The 19,881-nt window shown below is 42.9% G+C and overlaps 2 protein-coding genes across 2 annotated transcripts; both read right to left on the bottom strand.

The window, feature by feature from the left end:
• Window positions 1–1,400: 1,400 nt before the first annotated feature.
• sec63 (SEC63 homolog, protein translocation regulator) lies at window positions 1,401–15,590 on the bottom strand. The gene is made up of 20 exons (XM_075458759.1): window positions 15,317–15,590; window positions 14,439–14,538; window positions 13,121–13,235; window positions 12,789–12,901; window positions 12,582–12,643; window positions 12,286–12,344; window positions 12,053–12,103; window positions 11,804–11,912; window positions 10,999–11,093; window positions 10,708–10,840; window positions 9,575–9,667; window positions 9,307–9,452; window positions 8,709–8,856; window positions 8,343–8,425; window positions 8,103–8,171; window positions 7,842–7,997; window positions 7,522–7,719; window positions 7,162–7,362; window positions 5,474–5,578; window positions 1,401–3,910 (listed from the first exon to the last, which is right to left on the bottom strand). The coding sequence occupies exons 1-20, from the start codon at window positions 15,438–15,440 to the stop codon at window positions 3,773–3,775; spliced, it is 2,298 nt and encodes a 765-aa protein (XP_075314874.1). The 5' UTR covers window positions 15,441–15,590; the 3' UTR covers window positions 1,401–3,772.
• Window positions 15,591–16,080: 490 nt separating this feature from the next.
• Window positions 16,081–18,868, bottom strand: iyd (iodotyrosine deiodinase). The gene is made up of 5 exons (XM_075459211.1): window positions 18,284–18,868; window positions 17,472–17,669; window positions 17,198–17,357; window positions 16,867–17,023; window positions 16,081–16,665 (listed from the first exon to the last, which is right to left on the bottom strand). The coding sequence occupies exons 1-5, from the start codon at window positions 18,480–18,482 to the stop codon at window positions 16,483–16,485; spliced, it is 897 nt and encodes a 298-aa protein (XP_075315326.1). The 5' UTR covers window positions 18,483–18,868; the 3' UTR covers window positions 16,081–16,482.
• Between the last annotated feature and the right edge of the window lie 1,013 nt (window positions 18,869–19,881).

The raw sequence follows: 19,881 nt of genomic DNA, 5'->3' as shown, positions 1-19,881 counted from the left end.
ACCTGTTTTGGGAAAATATTCAACATATGAGTGCCTTGGCAGTATCACACATATCACACCTGGACTTAGGCTATATGAATCCAAGGATGACTTTCGCAAGATAAGTGTGCAAAATGCCCCATCAGAACACAAAAGTCTGTGAGCAGACTGATCTACGTGCATTTGAACCTTGTTGGTTCGACTACTACAGCCTATTTGATATTTTGCAACCTTATGCTCTTTCTTTGTTGAGGGAAGTTCGTCGATTGTGTCTGTGGCAGTTATATTCACCTATCTCCATGTGCTCGAGTCAGCGGTGGGAATCCTCATCCAAAAGCCGGAGCGTGGAGCAGCAGAAACCAGGGGACGCCCGGTGCGGTTAAGTCCGGGTTCCACGAGCGAATAGCACGAGCTGGTCAGAGGTTTGCGGGCTGTGAGCGGAGCCGCAGCCTCACAGAATTAGCAATTTAAAAAAAAAAAAAAACAATGTCCGGGAGCTTTTACAGGAGTTGAAATTGTATCACCAAGGGTCAAGTTGAAAAAAAAAAAAAAAAAAGTGCGAGTGAATCGTTTGTAGGGTTTTTTTTTTTATTGTTGGTATAGGCCTAATTTTCCTATCTGGCTGGAAAAACTGCATCTCATTTATCTGCACCGCTTCAGACGACGGGAGAGATGGCGTAAAAATAAAAACGGGAGTTCTCAAACTGAAAAAAGGCTCAGCCCCCTTTTGATAACAACAATTACTGAAGAGACTTCCTGCATGACGTGTTGTCATTCACCTCCACCTGTACTTTAGTTTGAGTTTGATGCAGCGGAGTCAGCATTAATTGTCTTTTAAACGTTACACTTTGGCTACGTATTGACCGTCTTGGAAAGGCACTGACTTATCTAAAGAGGATATTAGCTCTATCGTTTCGTTATCGCAGTGAGCCGGCCCCAAATTTGCAAAACGAACTGACAGAGTCCCCACACCTGTGCACACGAGGGAAAAGTAGTGAGCAGCCGTTGCTGTTGAGCCACCGTTCACTGCCCCAACAAAAGCCACCAAGAAGACCCTGTGTGTGGCAGGTTTGATACAGAGGTTCTCTGTAATATATGATACAGAGTCCATCTTACAGCAAATGGCAGTTCCCAGATAAAAGTTCAAGTACTGACATTTTCTTAAACAAGTGAAATATAGATATATACCGAAGCTGTCAAGGCTGGTGTGTTAAATCCTTGGACCCTGAGATGAAGCTCGGAGTGTCATTGCTTGTCCCCAAGGCCCCAATACTAACACCTAAATGCTTTTCACAGGTATACTGTTAAAAGCAGAGAAACCACCATGACACACACCCAGCATTTCCTACATTTAGCACTAAAAAATGACTGCCAATGACTGCTGGGCCTGTGCAACAGAGTGGAAACACAATGAGGCCACCTCGTTTAAAAGTTTTTATTTGAAATGATTTTAAATACAAATAATATATATAGATTTTTTTTTTTTGTTCCATTTACAATGAGTTCCTTTGTAAACAAAAGTGGCAGATCGATAGTCATTGGGGTAGTTGCTTGTCCAAACTGAGACGGCTTGCCTGCCAGTCACCCGGTTAAGGTCTGTCATGGGAGAGATGGTGTGTATATAACCTCACTGCAGTTTTTTTTTATGTTGTTGTCGTTTGTGTTTTTTCTTCCCCACACAGCGTTAATCATCGATGCTACATTCTATTGTAGAGCGATAAATACTCAGAGTACAATATTAACTGTTAGCATACACCTGCTTTGAACAGTTACAGTAGGGTATAGTTTGAGTGTGTGTGGAGTTCAGAGAGCATGCCCTCGAATTTCAAAAAATGTTATCTCTCCCACACAAACGACACAGCTATTCACTGTGAGAAAATTAAGCGCTGCGAGGATATTGTGAAAGATTATGCATTTCATGTAAAAACTCAAAACTACCAACTAATCGCCACAGCGAGCCCACAGAGCCACGCGAGGAAGCTCCGATTCCCCTCCCACACACACACAATCTAACACATGTAAAAAAAAAAAAAAAGAGGAAAAAAAAAAAATCAAGGTTAGAAGACTCGTGTTACATTTGTTATAATTACATCTCAACTGAGATTTGAAAAGAAGAAAAAAAAAAGGAAAAAGATTTAAATGTATGGGAGGTCCTTTGGCTCAGCCAGAACAGCTTTGCATTCCTCGGATAAAAATCAGAACGCAAAAAATCTTCCAGATTTTTCCACGACAACGGTAAGCCCGCTCCTGCTTTATGACGATTGAGAAGAAAAAGGGTGCTGGAGAAAGTACGCTCGGTCTCGCACGACAGGTTACTTTCAACAGGTCTTCATTCGGGACAGCTCTCAGATCGTGAGTGTCGCGTTTGGCAGGGACCCAGTCCTCAAATCCCCACAAACAGTCAAATTTCACAGAAAACAGCACAAAAATATAACTCCTCATTGGAGGTTTTGGGATGGCAAGTGATATGTAGCCCCAAGACAGGGGGAGCCATTGGTTACTATGAATAGCTCGACTCTAAATTGAAACAAACTTCAGAATTTTTACACAAAATTAAAAAAAAAAAAAAAAAAAAAAAAAAAAAAAAGAGTTTCGTTTTTTTTTTTTTTTTTTCATTTTAATCTTGTCTCCCAGGAACCACCGGTGCATAGCACCCAAGGACTTGTATGTTGTGGTATTTCACTTCATAAGGCCTTTTTTGGACAATGAGTTTACACTGGAATGTGCTACAATTGTTTAAAAAAAACAAAAAAAAACACAGAAGATGAATGGACCTCAGTTCCTTCGCCCCTTAAATAGACCCTAAAGCTCACATTTTTTATGTAGCATATGAAGAAGAGTACTCACAAGTCAATCACATCTTAACACTGCAAGTTTTCTCGACCCCCCCCCCCCAAAAAAAAAAGTTCCGTCTGAGGTCGCGAGTCATGTCAAAATGCTTCTCAACCAACAGTCGTCTCTTTCAGGAAACACACAGGTCACAGGGGTAGGACAAACCGATTGGTGATCTCTCTGTAGATACTTCCTTCGGCATATGGAAAGTATTAGTTAATGAATGGAAAGTGTAACAGTGAAGGAAAACAAAGATGCCGCCCGCCCCCCCACGGGATAAAGCAGAACATCTCCCACTGGTCGACTTTCAACTTCCTGGATGCAGAGGGCTAAAGCTCACACTTCTGCTGATTACGCGTACAGTAAAGGTATCATTGGTGTGGAAAACATTGGCGCCCATTGATTTTGGAAAAAGAACAACAAAAAAAAAAAAACAGAGTGAGAGTGATGACATGATTTCCATACAGCGGTCATTTGTTTTTGTTAATTTTGCAAATGGAATTAGCCACTTTACATCCACTATCTCCCCCTCAAGAAAAGAAGAAAAGAGCCCATATTACATTTAATAGGTCCTCCAGTCCACAGTGTGTCCATCTTTCATAACTGTACAAAGACATACATTACACACCACACACGCACCCCAATGTACACTCTCATGCACACCCACTCAGGCCTGTTAGTATTCACAGAATTTTCTTCCGCCGGCAGCGGAAAGTGAATGACCAAGTCTCTGTAGAAAAGGGAAATGGGGGTGGGGGAGAAGGGGGGGGTCACAGTTTATGACATTGTAAAGGTATTATGGTGGAGGGCTCTGTGTGTGTATAAACTGTCCCCAGTGATTTATTGTGTGGGTGTTTTTCTTCTTTTGTGGCAGGCACGGCTTTGCCGCTCCTAGTCACTAGTGGATGGGTGGCCAGTCCAAGAGGGGGGGGGAGGGGGCTGAACGCATGCGTCCGCACATTCAGTCGTTGTCCTCGTCATCGTCGTCACTTTCCTCGATGCCGTCGCTGTCCTCCTGCTCCTCGTCCTCCTCCTCCGTGTCCGGGATGTCCCACTGTGGGTGGTTGTCCAGCATGGCCTTGGCCTCGTGGACCTCCAGCTGGGAAACCACAAGAAACAAGTTTTATGTAGTGCAGGTGGGCTGGCGTGTCTCATCACTGCAGTTTTGAAATGTCACACCAAGTGTTCAATTCTAGGTCCTTAGAAATCTGTGCGCGTTAAAGGGATACAAGGTAGTTTAGCAGCAGTATAGCGATCTCTATTGGTCAACCTGAAATTCTACACTGTCGTAAAAATGCCCACCTTTGTATTATACACATCCACTAACTAAACATTGTGGCAAATGCTGCCGTTGTGTTATTTAGTCAGTACAGTTAGGTCATCTGATTCACAAGTGTAGACTGCCCACATAAGATACTATAATCAGAGATTTTCTGAAGAGAGAACTCAAGATAATATGCTATAATCCTGTTGCTGGAGGAAGTGGCCGGGGACAGCTCGTCTGGGTTTCTCTGCTCAGGCTGCTGTCCCCGCGACCCGATCCCCGGACAAGCGGAAGATAATGGATGTATGGATGTATGGATGGACTGTTGCTGATCTTGAATGGGATTCTTCCCTCATCATGGTGTATTCGTGGAGTGATTCCTTTGTATTAGCAGACACTTACAAAAGTTACATCTTAGACAGATGCGCGCAGGCACTACCAACATACAAGCCGCAATAAACGCAGACTAGCTCTACACTATTCCGATTACAATCACAAATTAATCAATTTTCATTTGTAGATAACAATTCTTGTTTGGATCAAAACGCTATTCTTATTCTAATTAGGTCAGTCCGTGTATTTCTGAAGCAAGGCTACGTCTCGAACTCAGGAGGAATTAGAGCACCGTCATCCCCTGTCTCTTTACGATCTAAAACGCAGGTCTATGGTAGATGAACAAGATCACGCTTGGAGAAATTTCACAAAGATGGGAAGTGCCAACATCGAACGTTTCATATTCAGTCTGTGTCTACCTAGCTAAGTGCCGTAAACACAAACAACTCTTCTCGCGCTTCACGACACTTCAGAAGCGGGTCGCTCCTGCCGAAGTTACATGGGATTTTCAGCATACAGACCCCTGTTGGGAGCGAGACAGGCTTCATTCGCTTACCATTGACTTGTTTAACCTTTGGTAAACTCCTGAAGGCTATAATTTTAGGTAAAAATGCTACCTAGTGCCCCTTTAAAATCAGCCGTTAAGACACTGCATGAATCTGTTTATTAGTTCTGTTAACTAACGGCGTCGTAACACAATGTGGATTATGTTGCACGTGTACTGATTGGACACATGGGCAACATTTAATCCTTCAAAAACAGAAATATATTTTGTGAATGCGTTCGTTAATCACACACACACTCGAGCCTACAAAAACGCGCAGCTGAATTCTCCTAAGGTCCTATGACGTTTTTGGTAGCTTCTGGTGGTGTCTTTGCCGTGGCCTCTTCAAAATGACAACAAATTCGCATGTATGGCTTTGTGCATGTGCAGGGATCGGAAGAGAGTTGTTTTTTTTTTCTTTTTCAAAAAGATAACCCACAACTGTAGGGGAGCCCAAGTGCAAAAACCCGCCGCTGTTACTTTAAAGTCAACTTTCACACACAAATACGTCTTTTTCTCACCTTAAGTGGTTTGATCTGGTCGAGTCCCAGGTAGGAATCAGAGCGGAGGATAACAGAGTACTGGTAGTTGCCTGTTTTGGAGGGTGCTGGAAACTTTAGTTCCACCTGGAAAACAACACAAACACATATGGCAGTTAATATTAGATTCCTTTATGCTAAGGGTAGACTGGTAGAGTCGCGTTCTTCTACCTTACAGCAGTTTGGCCAAGACGGGACCAAAGGACACAAGTTTTAAAAATTGCACATGACTCTTAGATAAACAGCAAACTTTAACCAATTCACTTTGCATCAGCACACTGAAAGTATTTGACGCGTGTTTTCCTTTTTGGGTGGAACAAATCTCAAGAAAACACTAAAAACTGTTCGGTTTGCTTTTCCAAACATCCCAAAGACTTTCACACAATCATGAAGCCACAAGACTTCTGAGAGCGGGTAAATGAGGGCCATCTCACTGGCTGGTAAGACCAAATGAGTGAGGAAGTGTGTGAGGAAAAAACATTATACCATTATAGCTTTCTTAATGTCATTCACAAACAATTTTGTTAACATTTAAACCATTTAAAGCACTAAAAGGTGCATTACTGGATTTAAATCAGGCAACACACTCGCCCAGGTCATAGTGTTTCACTTTTTTTTTCTCTCTTGTAAAAAGTCATGTGCTGTGGACGATAAACACGCCGTTTAATTCTCTTTCTGCCAATTGTCTGGAGACTGAAATTCGACTAGTAAGTATTTGGTCATTTCGACTAGGTAATTACAAATTAACCGACACAAGATGAGTGGGTCCAACTGTAAATATTAGACCAACGCTTAGGCTTACTGGATTGCGCAACTACATCCAGCAAACATCTCATTATCAGCGCAACGAGGCTAATTGCTCCACATGAGAGGAGAGAACGAAAAGTGAACGTGGCTGCTATTCATTTCCCCATCTTGTTGGTGACAGTGGTTCTTTGTTCTCCGAATAACACATCCAAACAGGCAGCACGTAAGCAGTCACACATCACAAACAGCAGAGCAAACTGTGGAAGTGACAGACTCAGACTGCTAGACAGTGTCTTGTCATCCGGGAAAGGGGCACCTCGTGTGATTACGTTACTCCAGAGCGGTGACAGCTGGTCGTGCTGGACTCGCACGGGCTTCACATTAAGCCTTTACCTCGCTGTCAATCCATGCTGTTGCTGGAGAATACCAGGATCAGAGGTGGAGATTGTGCAAAATAAACACACACACACACACTACTCTGAAGGAATCATAACAAGTGCAAAGGGTTGCCTAGCAACAGGATATGGGAAGGATTACAGTACACAGGACACAAGAAATGTGTACACACACCAACTTAAGATCTCTGAACAATGGATTATTGTACAATCCACAAAATCCCATTTTAGTATTTCAATAAAGCACAAAGAAGAGGCCTTCTAATGTTGCAGTTACAAAAATGGGAATTATAGAGTTAAATGAAGTTTAATAGTCAAGTAGTGGCTTCAGTAAATAATCAACAAATAGTTACTACAAGTTTAGTAAATGCAAATATTTTCCAGCCCGATCTCATTGCAGGCTGTTGACACTGTGATTATTGCCAATTGGTTGGACAGTGCAAGTGATTTGAAGTCATGTGGTATTTCTTTGAGCTTCTCTACACAGAAACCAAACAGTCCTTTAGGGACCCATGAGCGCCGCCTCACCTCTTCCGTGTCTTTTAGTGTGCAGACGTGGTAGGGCATAGAGACGAGGGTCTGATCTCGGCGGTCAGCGATGTAGAGCCACCACCACTCTTGCTTCTCTTCAGGGAAGTAGAGGCTGTAGACTGGATGCGTCACCTTTGACTTGGTTTCGAGCAGTGCGCGCTCTCGCCGCTGGATGCTTTGCTGCAACGCCTCCCACTCCTGACGGGTGGAGAGAGCGGAGGGTTAGGCTGGGCACAAACAGCGTGTCCTGATGTTTTACTTTGTAACCAAAGTACAAAACATGAGCGGGTTGTTGAAAAGCTGAACATTCTAAATCCCGATCCGGACATATAATAAGTTCAGAAAAAGTTCCCTGACCTCCTCGTCGTCACCGGCCATCTCATCAACTTCTGTGTCGCTTTGCTTGTCGCTGTCTTCGTCTCGCTCGCTGGGAGAATCTTTGTTGGCTTCGCCCTCTTCTGACTCGCTGCCTTTGTCCGAAGCTTCGTCCTCTTCCTCCTTTGTTGTTGCCACCGCCGCCGCCGCCGATGATGATGATGCTGCCGTGGCAATTTCCTGTGAGAGCAACATTAATTGTAAACCCTTACATGTAAGCAGTGTCACTTTTCTGACCATCTCACATTTGGAATGTGTTTTAGAGCTTCAACAAGCAGCTTTAATTCAGAGAGGACGCTTACGTTTCCTGCCACGTTGCCATTGGCCTGCTTGGTTTTGGCAGGAGCAGGAGTGGCCTTCTTCTTTGTTAATTTTTTCTTCTTGGACTTGGCTGTCTTCTTGGCGCCTTTATTCTTGTTCTGCCACACTTTGGTTTTGGCTTTACTCGTGTCTCCTTGCTTCATGACAGACAAACCCAAAAACAACGGTCACAAAAAAATCAGTCATTCGTTTTTTCTTATACTGATCTGAATTGACGTGTTCTCTCTGTGCGTCGTCCTTACTGCTTCCTCTGTATTGGCAGCGTCCTCTCCTGGACATTGCGTAGAGACCTGCTCTTTTTCAAACATATCCTTCACGCAAGAGGAAATAAATAGAAGGTTATTGACACTTTCCAGTCGGGAAACTGGTCAACAATGCACTCTAGTGGCCATCCAGAGAAGTGCATGCACCCAAAAACACCTAATCTACTCAGTTACTAAGATATCAAATCATGCCAGTGTTTAAACAAATTAGACACTTACCACCATTCGCTTCCTGGTCAAAGTGACAGTTACTGTGACAATTGAGCCCGCTGTGATGTTATTGCTGTCCTCATCATCAAGGACTGCAAAGACACACAGAAAGAAGCCAATGTTATTATCTAAATTTTTAACACAAATGTATGGACTTCCACAATGCATTCCAAACTGCTCTCAGCAGCAGAAAATGTGACCAGAGACGCAGATGGAAGACATCGTAAAAACACCCAAGAGTTTGTTTAGTTTATCAGCTCACCTGCCCAGCCCCACTGACACTAAACTGAAGCAGCAAAGGCAAATACAGAAACATTTGACTACCTACATACTGAGGTACAGACGTGGTCACCGTGTTTCTCTTTTAGGACTCACCCTGCAGTTTGGTATCCATGGTGATGTGAGGGAAGCTGCCCAGCACACCTATGACCTCATCATACTTCTCCTCGCCCAGGAAACGCAGCATGCTGCGTCTGTCGGAGTCCTTCAGACTGACCAGGTCCTGCAGGGTTCGCACTTTATACTAAAGAAGAGAGAAGGAGGAGGAGGATGGCAGTGAAAGAACTCACACTAAGATGTACAATGTCACCCTTTTGGGTGAGGTTATTCATTTCAGGAGGGTTTTGCTTGCAAGTGTCCTCCAATATCATATCTAGTAGTTTTTTTCTAGTAGTTTTTTGGTGCATTTGAAGGAAACTAGGAACCCTGAACTTTCCCATCTACTATTAAAAAATAAATAAATAAAAAACACACTAAGAAAGTGTCACAGATGGTTGGATTTCCTACTTCGTAACTCAGCTTTTTGCGCTGAATTTTCAGAGTGAACTCTGGATCAAATTACAACATGTCTGTGGACATAATGATTACAGAGCATCATTACAGTTTAAATATTAACTTGCACAAATAAACAAATACTGGAGTATTAAGCAAGAGTGACAACCCGAGCGTGGACGCACACAGACTGAGCAGGTACCTTCTTAGAAATGCAGTAGCGGAGGTGCTCCTCCTCAAAATGAGGCAGCTGCAGCAGCGGCGACTTTGACTCCTGCAGGCCCTGCACCGTCATCTGGGTCAGCTTCATGCAGTTCTCGATGGTTACGAGCCGAGGAGCGTGGAAACCTGACGGGAGGAATTGGGGAGTTGACAATGCTGACGTGACTGAAAAATGTGCGCGCGTCGGGGGAGGGGAAGCTGCACTTCAAAGCAACAACGTGCACGGATGCGAATGTCCACATGTGTACCTCCTCTGCTGTTTGCCATCATTGTAAGCTGACAGCCCACGTTGATCATCTCCTGAAGGAGCGCTGGACTCTTCCTCGTAACAAATCTCTGATCTGGAACAGAAGCACACGGAACATGCTCTGAAAAACACACCGATGACCCGTTTGATATTTGATATATATGAAGAAAAATCTGTTTTTAAACTTGACATCGTCACGTAAGTTTTTTTTTTTGTCATCATCTACCCTCCACCATGCTCAACTAAACAGGCGGCCAAAAGTGTCCCTACAGCTTTGGCTAGAGCCAAGTATGTACATTACCTCTGCACAGAAATGTGAACATAAAAACAGCATTGTGTACGAAATCTGCGGAGTTGGCAACCGCACCCTGAGCAGCTTGTGCAACGGTTTTATCTTCCACTTTTTTTTTAAAGGGAGGAAATGCTAAAGATGAAAAATGTTCCGTTTTTCACTAGTTTTATCGAATCAATTCAATAAAACAGTCCTGCGGTTTTGAACATTTTGTTGACACACGATTCCTTCATTCCGAACTACTTTTGATCAGTCAAGTAGGCTGCTGTATATGGTGTGCATGAGGCCCATCTTTCACATAAAACACCCCAACTGAGAACAAGGGTTTCTATCCAGTTAAGATTCCGAAGGAGTTTTGATCCATCACAGTGTAGGAAGTGCTAGGAGTGCACCAAGACTTTGTTAGAGTGTTTGCTACTTCGTTCATCCGGCTTCCTGGCACCCCATAGAAACCCAGCGCAGAAGTTAAAACATTTTCAACACACTCAAGGAGGAAATTCCAAGGAGTAAAAGCGATGGTGGAGTTTCATGGGCATTCAACATGGAATTAATTCACATCCGTTATGTTTATGAACATAAAGGTATGTAGCCACAGTTGTGTGTGCAGTCCCAGATTTCTTTTCAATGCATTAAAATTAGGCATTTGTAGAAAAAAGTATGAGAGGTCATACGAATAAAAATGAGAATAATAATTAAAAAAAATAAGAAGTCCTGCCCTTGACACAGCCCTGGTGCCCTAACCAGTTTAAGTAAATAAAAGGCCTCACATACCACTTGAACAAAAGCCATAAATGTAAAAATAAGAACGCATCGATACCAAATCTGTCAAATTTCCATCATACCTTCTTCCAACTCCTCAGACACATCCATGCGGGCCAGATGGGCCAACACCAACACCCTGGCCTTCAAACTGTAGGGGTAACAGAACGGAGGCTCCTTCTTCTTAACATTGATATTCCCTAATTCACGGATTAACTGCAAAAGGGACAAGACAGAGTCAGTGTTGCTTTCAATATTCAACACAGAAATAACCAGAATAAAAGTGCTTTCTTTCTTCAAGAACTCCCTTTTTCACCGTACTCTTCTGCTCCAGAAACCCATTCACACTCTTGAACGCGGAGTGATGTGTTTACCTGTGGCACTTCAATGTTGTCTGTGGGTCTTATTGTGGCTTCTTTATTGCTGCGAGGGTCAAACTCGAACGCTGCCGTCAACACCATGGTTAATCCTGGAGGTGGGATTTGAACAAAATCACCATCGAAAGACAAAAACCATTTCACCCAATCGAGCGAAATGTACATCCGACAAAGTGTTACTGGGGCTGAGCAATTTTATCGATACTGCGATATATATCGATATTTCGTTTCCCGATAAAGTATCGATTTTTCAGCCACGAGTAGTGATTTATTTATTTTTTTAAAGCAAACTTTATTTAAAAGTCACACGTTACAATTAGTGAAAACACAGAACATTAAGGTAATACAATATAATGCCAGGGGGTCACATTATACAAAACAGTGATAAATTAGTTCATAAAAATGTTGTCTAAAGTGCATAGCTCTCACGTTTGTGACATATTTGTTTGTGTCTGTTTGTCTGGCTGTTTTGTCCTTCCAGTTCAAAGGTTGGACCACAAGTCCAATCAGCGACGATTCATGTCAAATCACACTGCCCCCCCACCCCCCCCCCAGAAAATGATGCAAGTGTATCGAATCGTATCATTGGCTGAATATCGTGCATTATATCGTATGATTAGTGTATTGCTTCAGCCCTAAGTGTTACGTTGATTAATGCGAGAAGAAATGCCAACGCTGAAGCATCTGTGCCTTCAAACTGAATTCGTCGCACTTTTTAAATCACCTCCAAAATCGTATCGACCAGTTTAAAAATGTGTGCGCTAAAGTGTGGAAAACCGAGGCGTGTTAAGGAGAAACTTACGCTTCATGTTCATATTTGGCGTCTTGTACATGAAATGCATGAAGAGCTGGGTGGTGTTGATGAGGATCTGGTCCCCACTGTATCGGATCGAGCGGTACCACCATGTGCCCTGGAGAACAGAGGGACAAAGACAGATATTAGGAAAGAAACTGAGAAACTACTAAAAAATCTAGGGTCAAGAAGGGGAGAGAGATGCCCTTCAGTTTGAAATGAAATCCAGTTTGAAATCAAGTGATTGCAAAAACTTACCACGACAACAGGAAGGATGACCATGAAGGCAAGTCCGTACACCAGAAGCACCTGCAAAAAGAAAAGCCCAACCGTCAGAGCAGATCGAGGATGACATTTTGACCTACAACAAACAGGAATAAGCATCCTAATTTAGCAAGTCTGTGGGTTATATATTAGTCCGCTCTCTGCGGTTCAAATACAAAAATCACATGCAGTTAAAGCTTTAATGACTTGGATCAGTAAGTGCGTACCAGCATCGAGTTCTTCTGGTCAACAATCCAGGCAGGCAGAGCGATGCCAAAGCTGGTGGCTAGAAAGAGAAACGTCGAGTGAAAAAGGATAAATCCCCTTGTGGGAAACGCACGCCACTTGTCACAGCTGGAAATCTCTGTGAAATATGTGTGTGGTGCTTCGCAAAAAATGCTTTTTCACTGCTTCGTGCCTGCTCTCACAGGAATGAAGGAGCTGCCCATGTCTTTGATTCATCCTCTATTGTTTAACACATTTACACCAACCAATAATCTGAACACGAGCAGCTTTTACTTACCTCCTGGACCGTCCGGGTTACCGTAGATTTGCCAGTTCTCTCGCGACTGTTCGTTGGTTAGACTGCGGGAAAGAATAAAAGAGTACACTTCTCAGTTCATCCAAAAACGCCAAGCTGCTTGAAGCGACTTATCATCATTCATGGAGGTCGTCTTTTGGTTGAAAGCAAAAAAAAAAAAAAAAAAAAAAAAACTTAAACGACACTTACGCAGCATAGGCTTTGGCAATTCTCATGAATGTGGCCTCATCCCCACCTTTGTCAGGGTGGTACTTGAGGGACAGTATGCGATATTGCTTCTTAATTTCTGCCAGCGACGCATCCTGGAGACAAAACACACAGTCACGGCGGCTAGAAAACAGCACACTCCATACATTTTGATGGATACAGTTGGACTTAGACAATTTAAAGAACACTGCACAACCCCACAAGTGGAAGGAGACAAAAGCTTCATAGTCATGACTAAGATATGGATCTTAAATCGAGAAATGCAACTTTCGGGACTTCAGTGACATTTTAGTTTTTCCTTTTTGTGGGCTTACCGGGTCCAAGTTGAGGTCTTCGTATGGATTGTACTCCTGGTACTCTCTGTCCAGCTTGGACACCTTGTAGGCTAGCAGCAGGAACACAGCCCACCCGAAGAGGAGCGCTGCTTTCCTGAAAAAGTTCATACACAATGAAAAACACAAAAAAAAAAAAAAAAAAAAAGCACAAACCACGTCTCTTTCACGCTCCGGCTTCCATTCATAACCATTTAGATTCCTGCCGTACAACCGATTGAACATTTTAAGACACAAATATTAGTTTTCCCATTTGAAAGCCTACAGCAAACACGTCTCGATCCACTGTATAGAAGCAGAAGGGCAAGCCGGGCTCTCATATTATTGTGTTTGACATTTATGCACAGATGTTTAACTAGTTTCCATGATATTAGCAAACACAAACAAAGAAACAACAACAAAATAAAACTGTGGCAGGTGCTGCAGCATCTGTTGCCATGACGACAGCCCACTGGCCTCAAGTTGTAGCTCCACCGGAAAGACACATGACTTATTTCTATAACTACCCATCGGTATGATGCGACGGTGGAATTCTGAAAGGCAACTTTTGATTCAGCTGTTCTGACAAGCGTGCCGTCTGGTTTTCTCACCCGCTTCACTCGAGAGAAAAAAACGCGACAATCCGAGAGCGGAATTTATAAATGCTGGTTGTTCAGTTTTGGACAGTAAACACAGGATGCCGTTGTAGTCACAGAGCCAGAGTGGAAAGTGGGCGTATGAGGACAAACAGCTGAGAAGCTCCTATAAACCACACAGAGCGAATAAACAGGGTGACGTTAATACACATGCAAGGCAGCGCAAGAGCACGATGGGCCGGATTTGTGCAAAGCTTATCTTACTCTTGAAACTTATCTTAACAGATACATGCAAGCCTGAGTCAGCCTACACTATATACAATATGGCATTTGCCTCAGAGTCACACGAGAGTTGCAACATCTCTGAGTGAACCTACAAAAAGGTCAAAAATAGAGGCAAAGACTGGCCTTTTTTTCCTTTTTCCTTTTCTTTTTTAAACGAGTAATCCAGCTGAAACCACACATATCTTTGTTCTAATCAACACAGTCCAACACAACTAAAAATGATGCACGATTCATGAGCATCAGCTCAGGTTCCCTGAAGCCAAGTGTGAATGAAACTCTCAGATATTACCTTAGGAAGAATTCTTCAGAAAAAAAAAAAAAAAAAAAAAAACACCCACGTGGGGGGGATAAGCATTTGGACCCCTAGATTTGAGTACATCACGTTCATTTACACACCAACAAAAACTTAAAGAAGCACAACTCCGATTCACTGGACTCACTTTAGTGTTGGGACAATGCTCTGCTGTGACTTCATCAGCCGGAGCCGATACCACAGACACCTGCCGTGTACCCTCCGCAGGCTCTTCAGGCGCAGCTGTTCTGTACAGGGGATGGACATAGAGAAGTCAATGACACATCATCACAATAAGGCCATTCAAATGACACTAAAGTATGGGAGAGATTGATGTGGCTTGAAATCAACCCTCTAAACCAGGCAAAGTATTGTGAAAATGTAAAACAAGGAAGCAGATGTCAGCATTTACTTCATTCTGATTGAATTTGTAACCTGACACCATAATCACTACAAGGGACGTTGTAGGCATTGGTTTATAGTGACACTATAACTACACCCAGCAGACCAGTTGAGTAAACTTCCCTGGCCTAAGTTACATAATAGCATATGTCTGCCGTGCTCTGTTGTTGACAAACAGATAGCAGCATCAAGATAAGGACGCAAAAAGGGAAGGTCAACAAAGGTATAAAGGCTAACTTGAGATCCTGCAAGAGGGACGCTGGTTTTCAATGTTGGAGCTCCAGTTCAACCAGACACAAAACTTAGCTTCATCCAGACACAGGACATGATGGCGAAATAAATCCCTACGTTAAAACGCTGTATTGTCAATGAGTTGTCAGTTAAGCTCCGAACGGTGGAAGAAACATGGGCATCATCTTTCTGACGTCCGTTAGCTCCCATTTGCACGTTGTTACATAGCTGGGTAGGACTGTACAGCATGTGCACCGACATCCCGCGGCAGATTAACAGCACACCGGCTGGTGATCATTCACAAGGCTAAATGTTGCCTAAACACTTTACGTTCCTCCGGCTGAGGGTAAATAGTTGGCTAAGTTAGCACTGAGCCAAGACATCAGGCCTTACCAGCATTCTGATCCCGCGGCCAGAGGTAATATGTAGCCGGGATAACAATAAGTCCGACGAAGGACGTTAGGAAATAGAAAAAGGTGTTGCCGCTGTCATCGTACTGGAACTGTTGCCCGGCCATTTCGTAGCGGCGCTTGGGTCGCCCTTCTTCTCCACCGCTGCGCTTCCCCCGTCAGACCCGATGTGTGAGAGCTTACAGACCGTTAGCTAGCCAGCTAGCATCCAGCCAAGAGAGCTCGATGCATCGGGTGTACGTGGTGTACGCCTGCGCAAATGTGGTCTCTCTTCTTCTTCGGTTGGGTTTCGGGCGCTTTTTTCCTGGGTGATACTGGCCTTCAGTGGTGACGCTTGAGATAGGGCGAGGACGTAAGCGCGAGCTGCATTGAGTTTCACTGATGAGAGGGACACGTCGATAAAACGAATGAACACATAAAATAATTATTCAAGACATAGTTTTGTCAAGCAAAGGTCAGTTCTATAGATTTCGGTCTTCCTTCATAATTCATACAAACAGAAATATTTTTGCAAACCATGTAATGAATAAATAATTGAATAAATAAGTCCAAGGTAAAATACTATAATAGTCAACTGGGGGAGGTTCATGTTTATTGTTTATTTGTTGCTGAAGACTCTATATGTAAATAGTCGTTTCCAATAATAATGTAAGGTACTTTACAGTCCATATCTTTGAGTGCTGTTTTCTTCCTCTTCTTATAATCTGAGCCAGAAATCTCCACTTCAGAAGCAACTTTTTCCTCAAGACTCTCCAGTTTTACTAAGCTGGACACTGTTTTCTTTTCATAATCAACTTTGGTCATATATTATTTAAATTCTGATTCATTAGACCTTTATTTTATGATCTACAGAATTGTTTAAAAAAAAAAAGACATATCTAAAGTGGCCTCTTTGGCACTAATTTGTCAACAACATTGGATGTATAGTTCTCTCTGCGATTTCACTTCTGTTCTTTGTCATTTATGCAAAACATTTCAGAAAATTTGCAACACATGGGCAGGATTTTAGACAGAACCACAAACAAATGTTGATGTGAATGATGTAATATTTTGGTAACGGTTTAGTAGGCAAATCACACAAGGAAAACTCAGACAGTTTTTATTCTCAGCAGATGTGGGCAGCTGTTTTTCCCTCCACAATTGATTTGTTTAGAAGTGCACCATGATGTCATCCAGGTGCTTGCGTTTCAAATCCGGCACGGTGGCGTCAGCGGCAGGATATCCTACGGGAAGCAGCATCAGCAGCTTCTCGTTGGCCGGACGTTTAAGGAGCAGCCTGAGCTGAGGACCACAGTTAAGGGGCGTTGATGTGACGGTAACAAGACCTACGTTCTGATAAACAAATGTAAAGACAACAGAAATTAACGTACAGGAATTCTGCTGCTCAGTTAGTTATGATACCACATTTAATAAGACACACAAAAGGTCGAGTTGAATTACTTTTCAAAGAGGTTGCAAAAACCTGCATACAATAGTTCAAGATAACCTCCTAAAACTTTGATCTATGTTTGATGAGCCCCAGTTGCTCCTCACCTGTAAGGCAGCCAGCAGAATCCCACACGATATGGAGACACTGATTTCATTGTAATAGTGTGTCTTTTTCCTGCCATCTGGTAGAATCCCATGGGTCTGTTTAAAGATTAGGATCAGGTACGGAGCAACATCCAAGTACTCCTTAATCCAGTTTGTTCTGCAAAAGCAATGACCATTTTAAGGTAGATACAGCATTAAAAATGTAGTAAGGTTTTACACTGGGACATAAAAACTAGAAAGAAGGTTGGGAATCAGATGTATCCTGTAACGTTTTTTATAATCCTCTGGTAATGATATGAACGTGTGAGTTGGAGTATGGATGGATATTCACCTTAATTTGGACAAATCTTGGACCCATCTATCCCCCATCCTCTGGCGGTAGTTCATCTCCTCTTCCTCCTCCACTATCAGTCTGATTTGGTGCTTTGTCACCGGATCTGACACCACAACAAATGTCCAGGGCTCTGTGTGCGCTCCACTAGGTGCGGTACCTAACCAGACAGAAGAGAGGGGAAGGAAGGAAAAACAGACATAATAGTATCGGACGAGATCTCTGGCCCTTTTCTGCATTACACGTCTACATTGATTTGAATGAGGTTTCATGCCTGCAGTGAGAATGACATTATCGATGACTTCTCGTGGGACCGGCTCTGGGCTGATGAATCTGACAGACCTCCTATGGTTCAACAAGGTGTAAAAATCTTTGGATCTCTGCAGCATTTTCTCCTCGGGGTAACGCAGTGGCGAGTAGGGCACATGTGCAAGGTCCTCCTCTTCGTCACCATCAACCCATTCCTCATCATCTTAGAAGACAACAGGGGAAAAAAGGAACCTGAGAAATACGTCTGGTATTCAAATACAGGTATTTGAAAAATCAGTACCACTGGAGGACAAAAAAAATGTGCAATTATTTGCAAGGGCCTGAACAATGCAAAGTGAGAGAATCCAGGTTATTTCTCCCAGCGAATATTTGACTGTTTGTTAGACTTATAATACTAAACATATGCATGCGCCTGGCCTCTGCACAGTGTTTTAACACTGCTGTTTCACCCAATCAGGTGCATGTAAAACACAAATGTCGACATTAGTCGTATTTTGTCCGTTTTATCAGAAACACCTGTTGCTTTCTCTGGCAGAACACAAACAAGTTCACAAATCTTATGCATAGGATTTTCTAAAATAATCGATTCTGAAAGAATGGCCCACTGCACCGATGGAGCCCCGGAGATTCTTGCAGCTTGGACAAATTCCCCACATTGCCAAGATGGTCATTCAGATCCCCCTTCGTGTGGTGCAGTCTCATGAAATTAGGATCAATTCTCAAAATGAAGGAAGATGGTATTTAAAAACAGTAAAAATCAATCCTAAAAAAGTTTAACTCTGCCAAGTAAAGAAACAATCCCAACTGATGTCTCACCTTTTCCTCCTGTTGGGCTTTCTGTATCATCCTGCAAGTCCTGGTCCACCCACGGTCTCAAGTCTGTTTTTGACGCCCCTTTAGTTGTGAGCTTTGCTCTCGAGGCGGTTTCTGTCTCCCGAGATTTCACAACCATGAAGCCTATCACCAGGCACAGGACTACCGCCAAGACTGGCGTGAGCACGGACAGGAGAGCCATGACTGCCTGAGTGCAGAGACGAGGACTCGGCAACTGCGCTTTGGAGTTGGTCTATCTCAGCTGGCTGCAGGCCTAAATGACACAAAAAAACCACTGTTGTCTGAAGGGCCTTTACGCTTCGCCGGAGCCCGAGGATCTGCACACAGCCGTGCCACCTTCCTGGAAAAAAGAAAAAGAGGCTGCTCAGCAAGAAATCCGACCAACATAAAAGGGCTTCAAGTCAGTGTTACAAAGTCCTGCTGTGAAGTTAATGTTCCACTTCTTCACATGATAAACTCGGTGTGCTGATGCAAGCTGTTAAACTGCAGAGCTGAAACTGTAACATAGAGTCGATTAACCAGAAGGGGGAGTATGACATTCATGCCATACGTTTATAATATAACTATACAAAATGTAGCCCAAGTCAGTCTGCTGTGCATAAACTGCACAGCAATTAGGCTCCCCGTTTGGAAATAGTGTGGCTCCTGCGGCTGTCTGTTGTCTCAGCTGTGGCAATGATACAGAACGGTTTGTTCAACTCGAGAGCAACTCTGAAAGCAGGTGTCAAGAGGTGTTGAGATAGAGAAAGAGGCATGTGGCTGAGTAGAAACACCGCAGTTGGATATCAGGAGCTCAGCTTTGGAGAACTGTGGGCCAATATAAAAAGACCACAGTTCACAGCCACTTTGCTGGTGTACCAACGTAAATATAATTCACCTAAATATCTTCTCATTAATGTGCGTAAGATTTTCTTTTGTATTTCCTTATTAGCCTATTCTCGATGATTAAAAAAAAATCAAATAAAAACTTGAACAGGCGATTTGTTCGAACCTTCATTTTACACACTCAAATCCAATAAATGGCAGGTGAGGGTGTCAGGATAAGGTATAACAAAATATTTGTCGTAAGAAAAGTTGTTGAAAATCATTGTTTAGTTACTTTTTTTCCTCAGGGAAAGATTGCGTTGAACTTTGGTCTTTAAGCATGGAGCATAATATTGTGAAAATATGCAAGGGGTCTGGTAGAATCTGTGAAAAATATGTAAAGACCATGGATAAATAAAAAAAAAAGAAAAACTGCTGGATGCGCGTGACCTTTGTGCCCTGCACGAGAAACTGTCTCCACGATACTAAAAACAGCCACAAGAGGTCTGTAGTACTTTGTTAAACCATTTTTACTGTGTACAATCCACCTCTGCGTCCAGAAATGTAGAGAAAACCATGATGTATGTGAAATCTGAAGTTCTCATTCGCATCATTTACAAACTGTATCAGCAGTTCTTTGGTTTCATCAGTAAGACCAGCAGGTGGCGAAATACTTTCCCAAAACAGGCTGAGGGATTTGAATTCACAATCTTAGCGTTGATTTTGTTGTATCAATACTGTCAGTGGTAATATAAGGTGTGTATTGACACCTGTAT

The sequence above is a fragment of the Odontesthes bonariensis genome, chromosome 24 (assembly GCF_027942865.1).
Source record: "Odontesthes bonariensis isolate fOdoBon6 chromosome 24, fOdoBon6.hap1, whole genome shotgun sequence".
Taxonomy (NCBI): domain Eukaryota; kingdom Metazoa; phylum Chordata; class Actinopteri; order Atheriniformes; family Atherinopsidae; genus Odontesthes; species Odontesthes bonariensis.
This window is presented reverse-complemented; position numbering and strand designations above follow the sequence as displayed.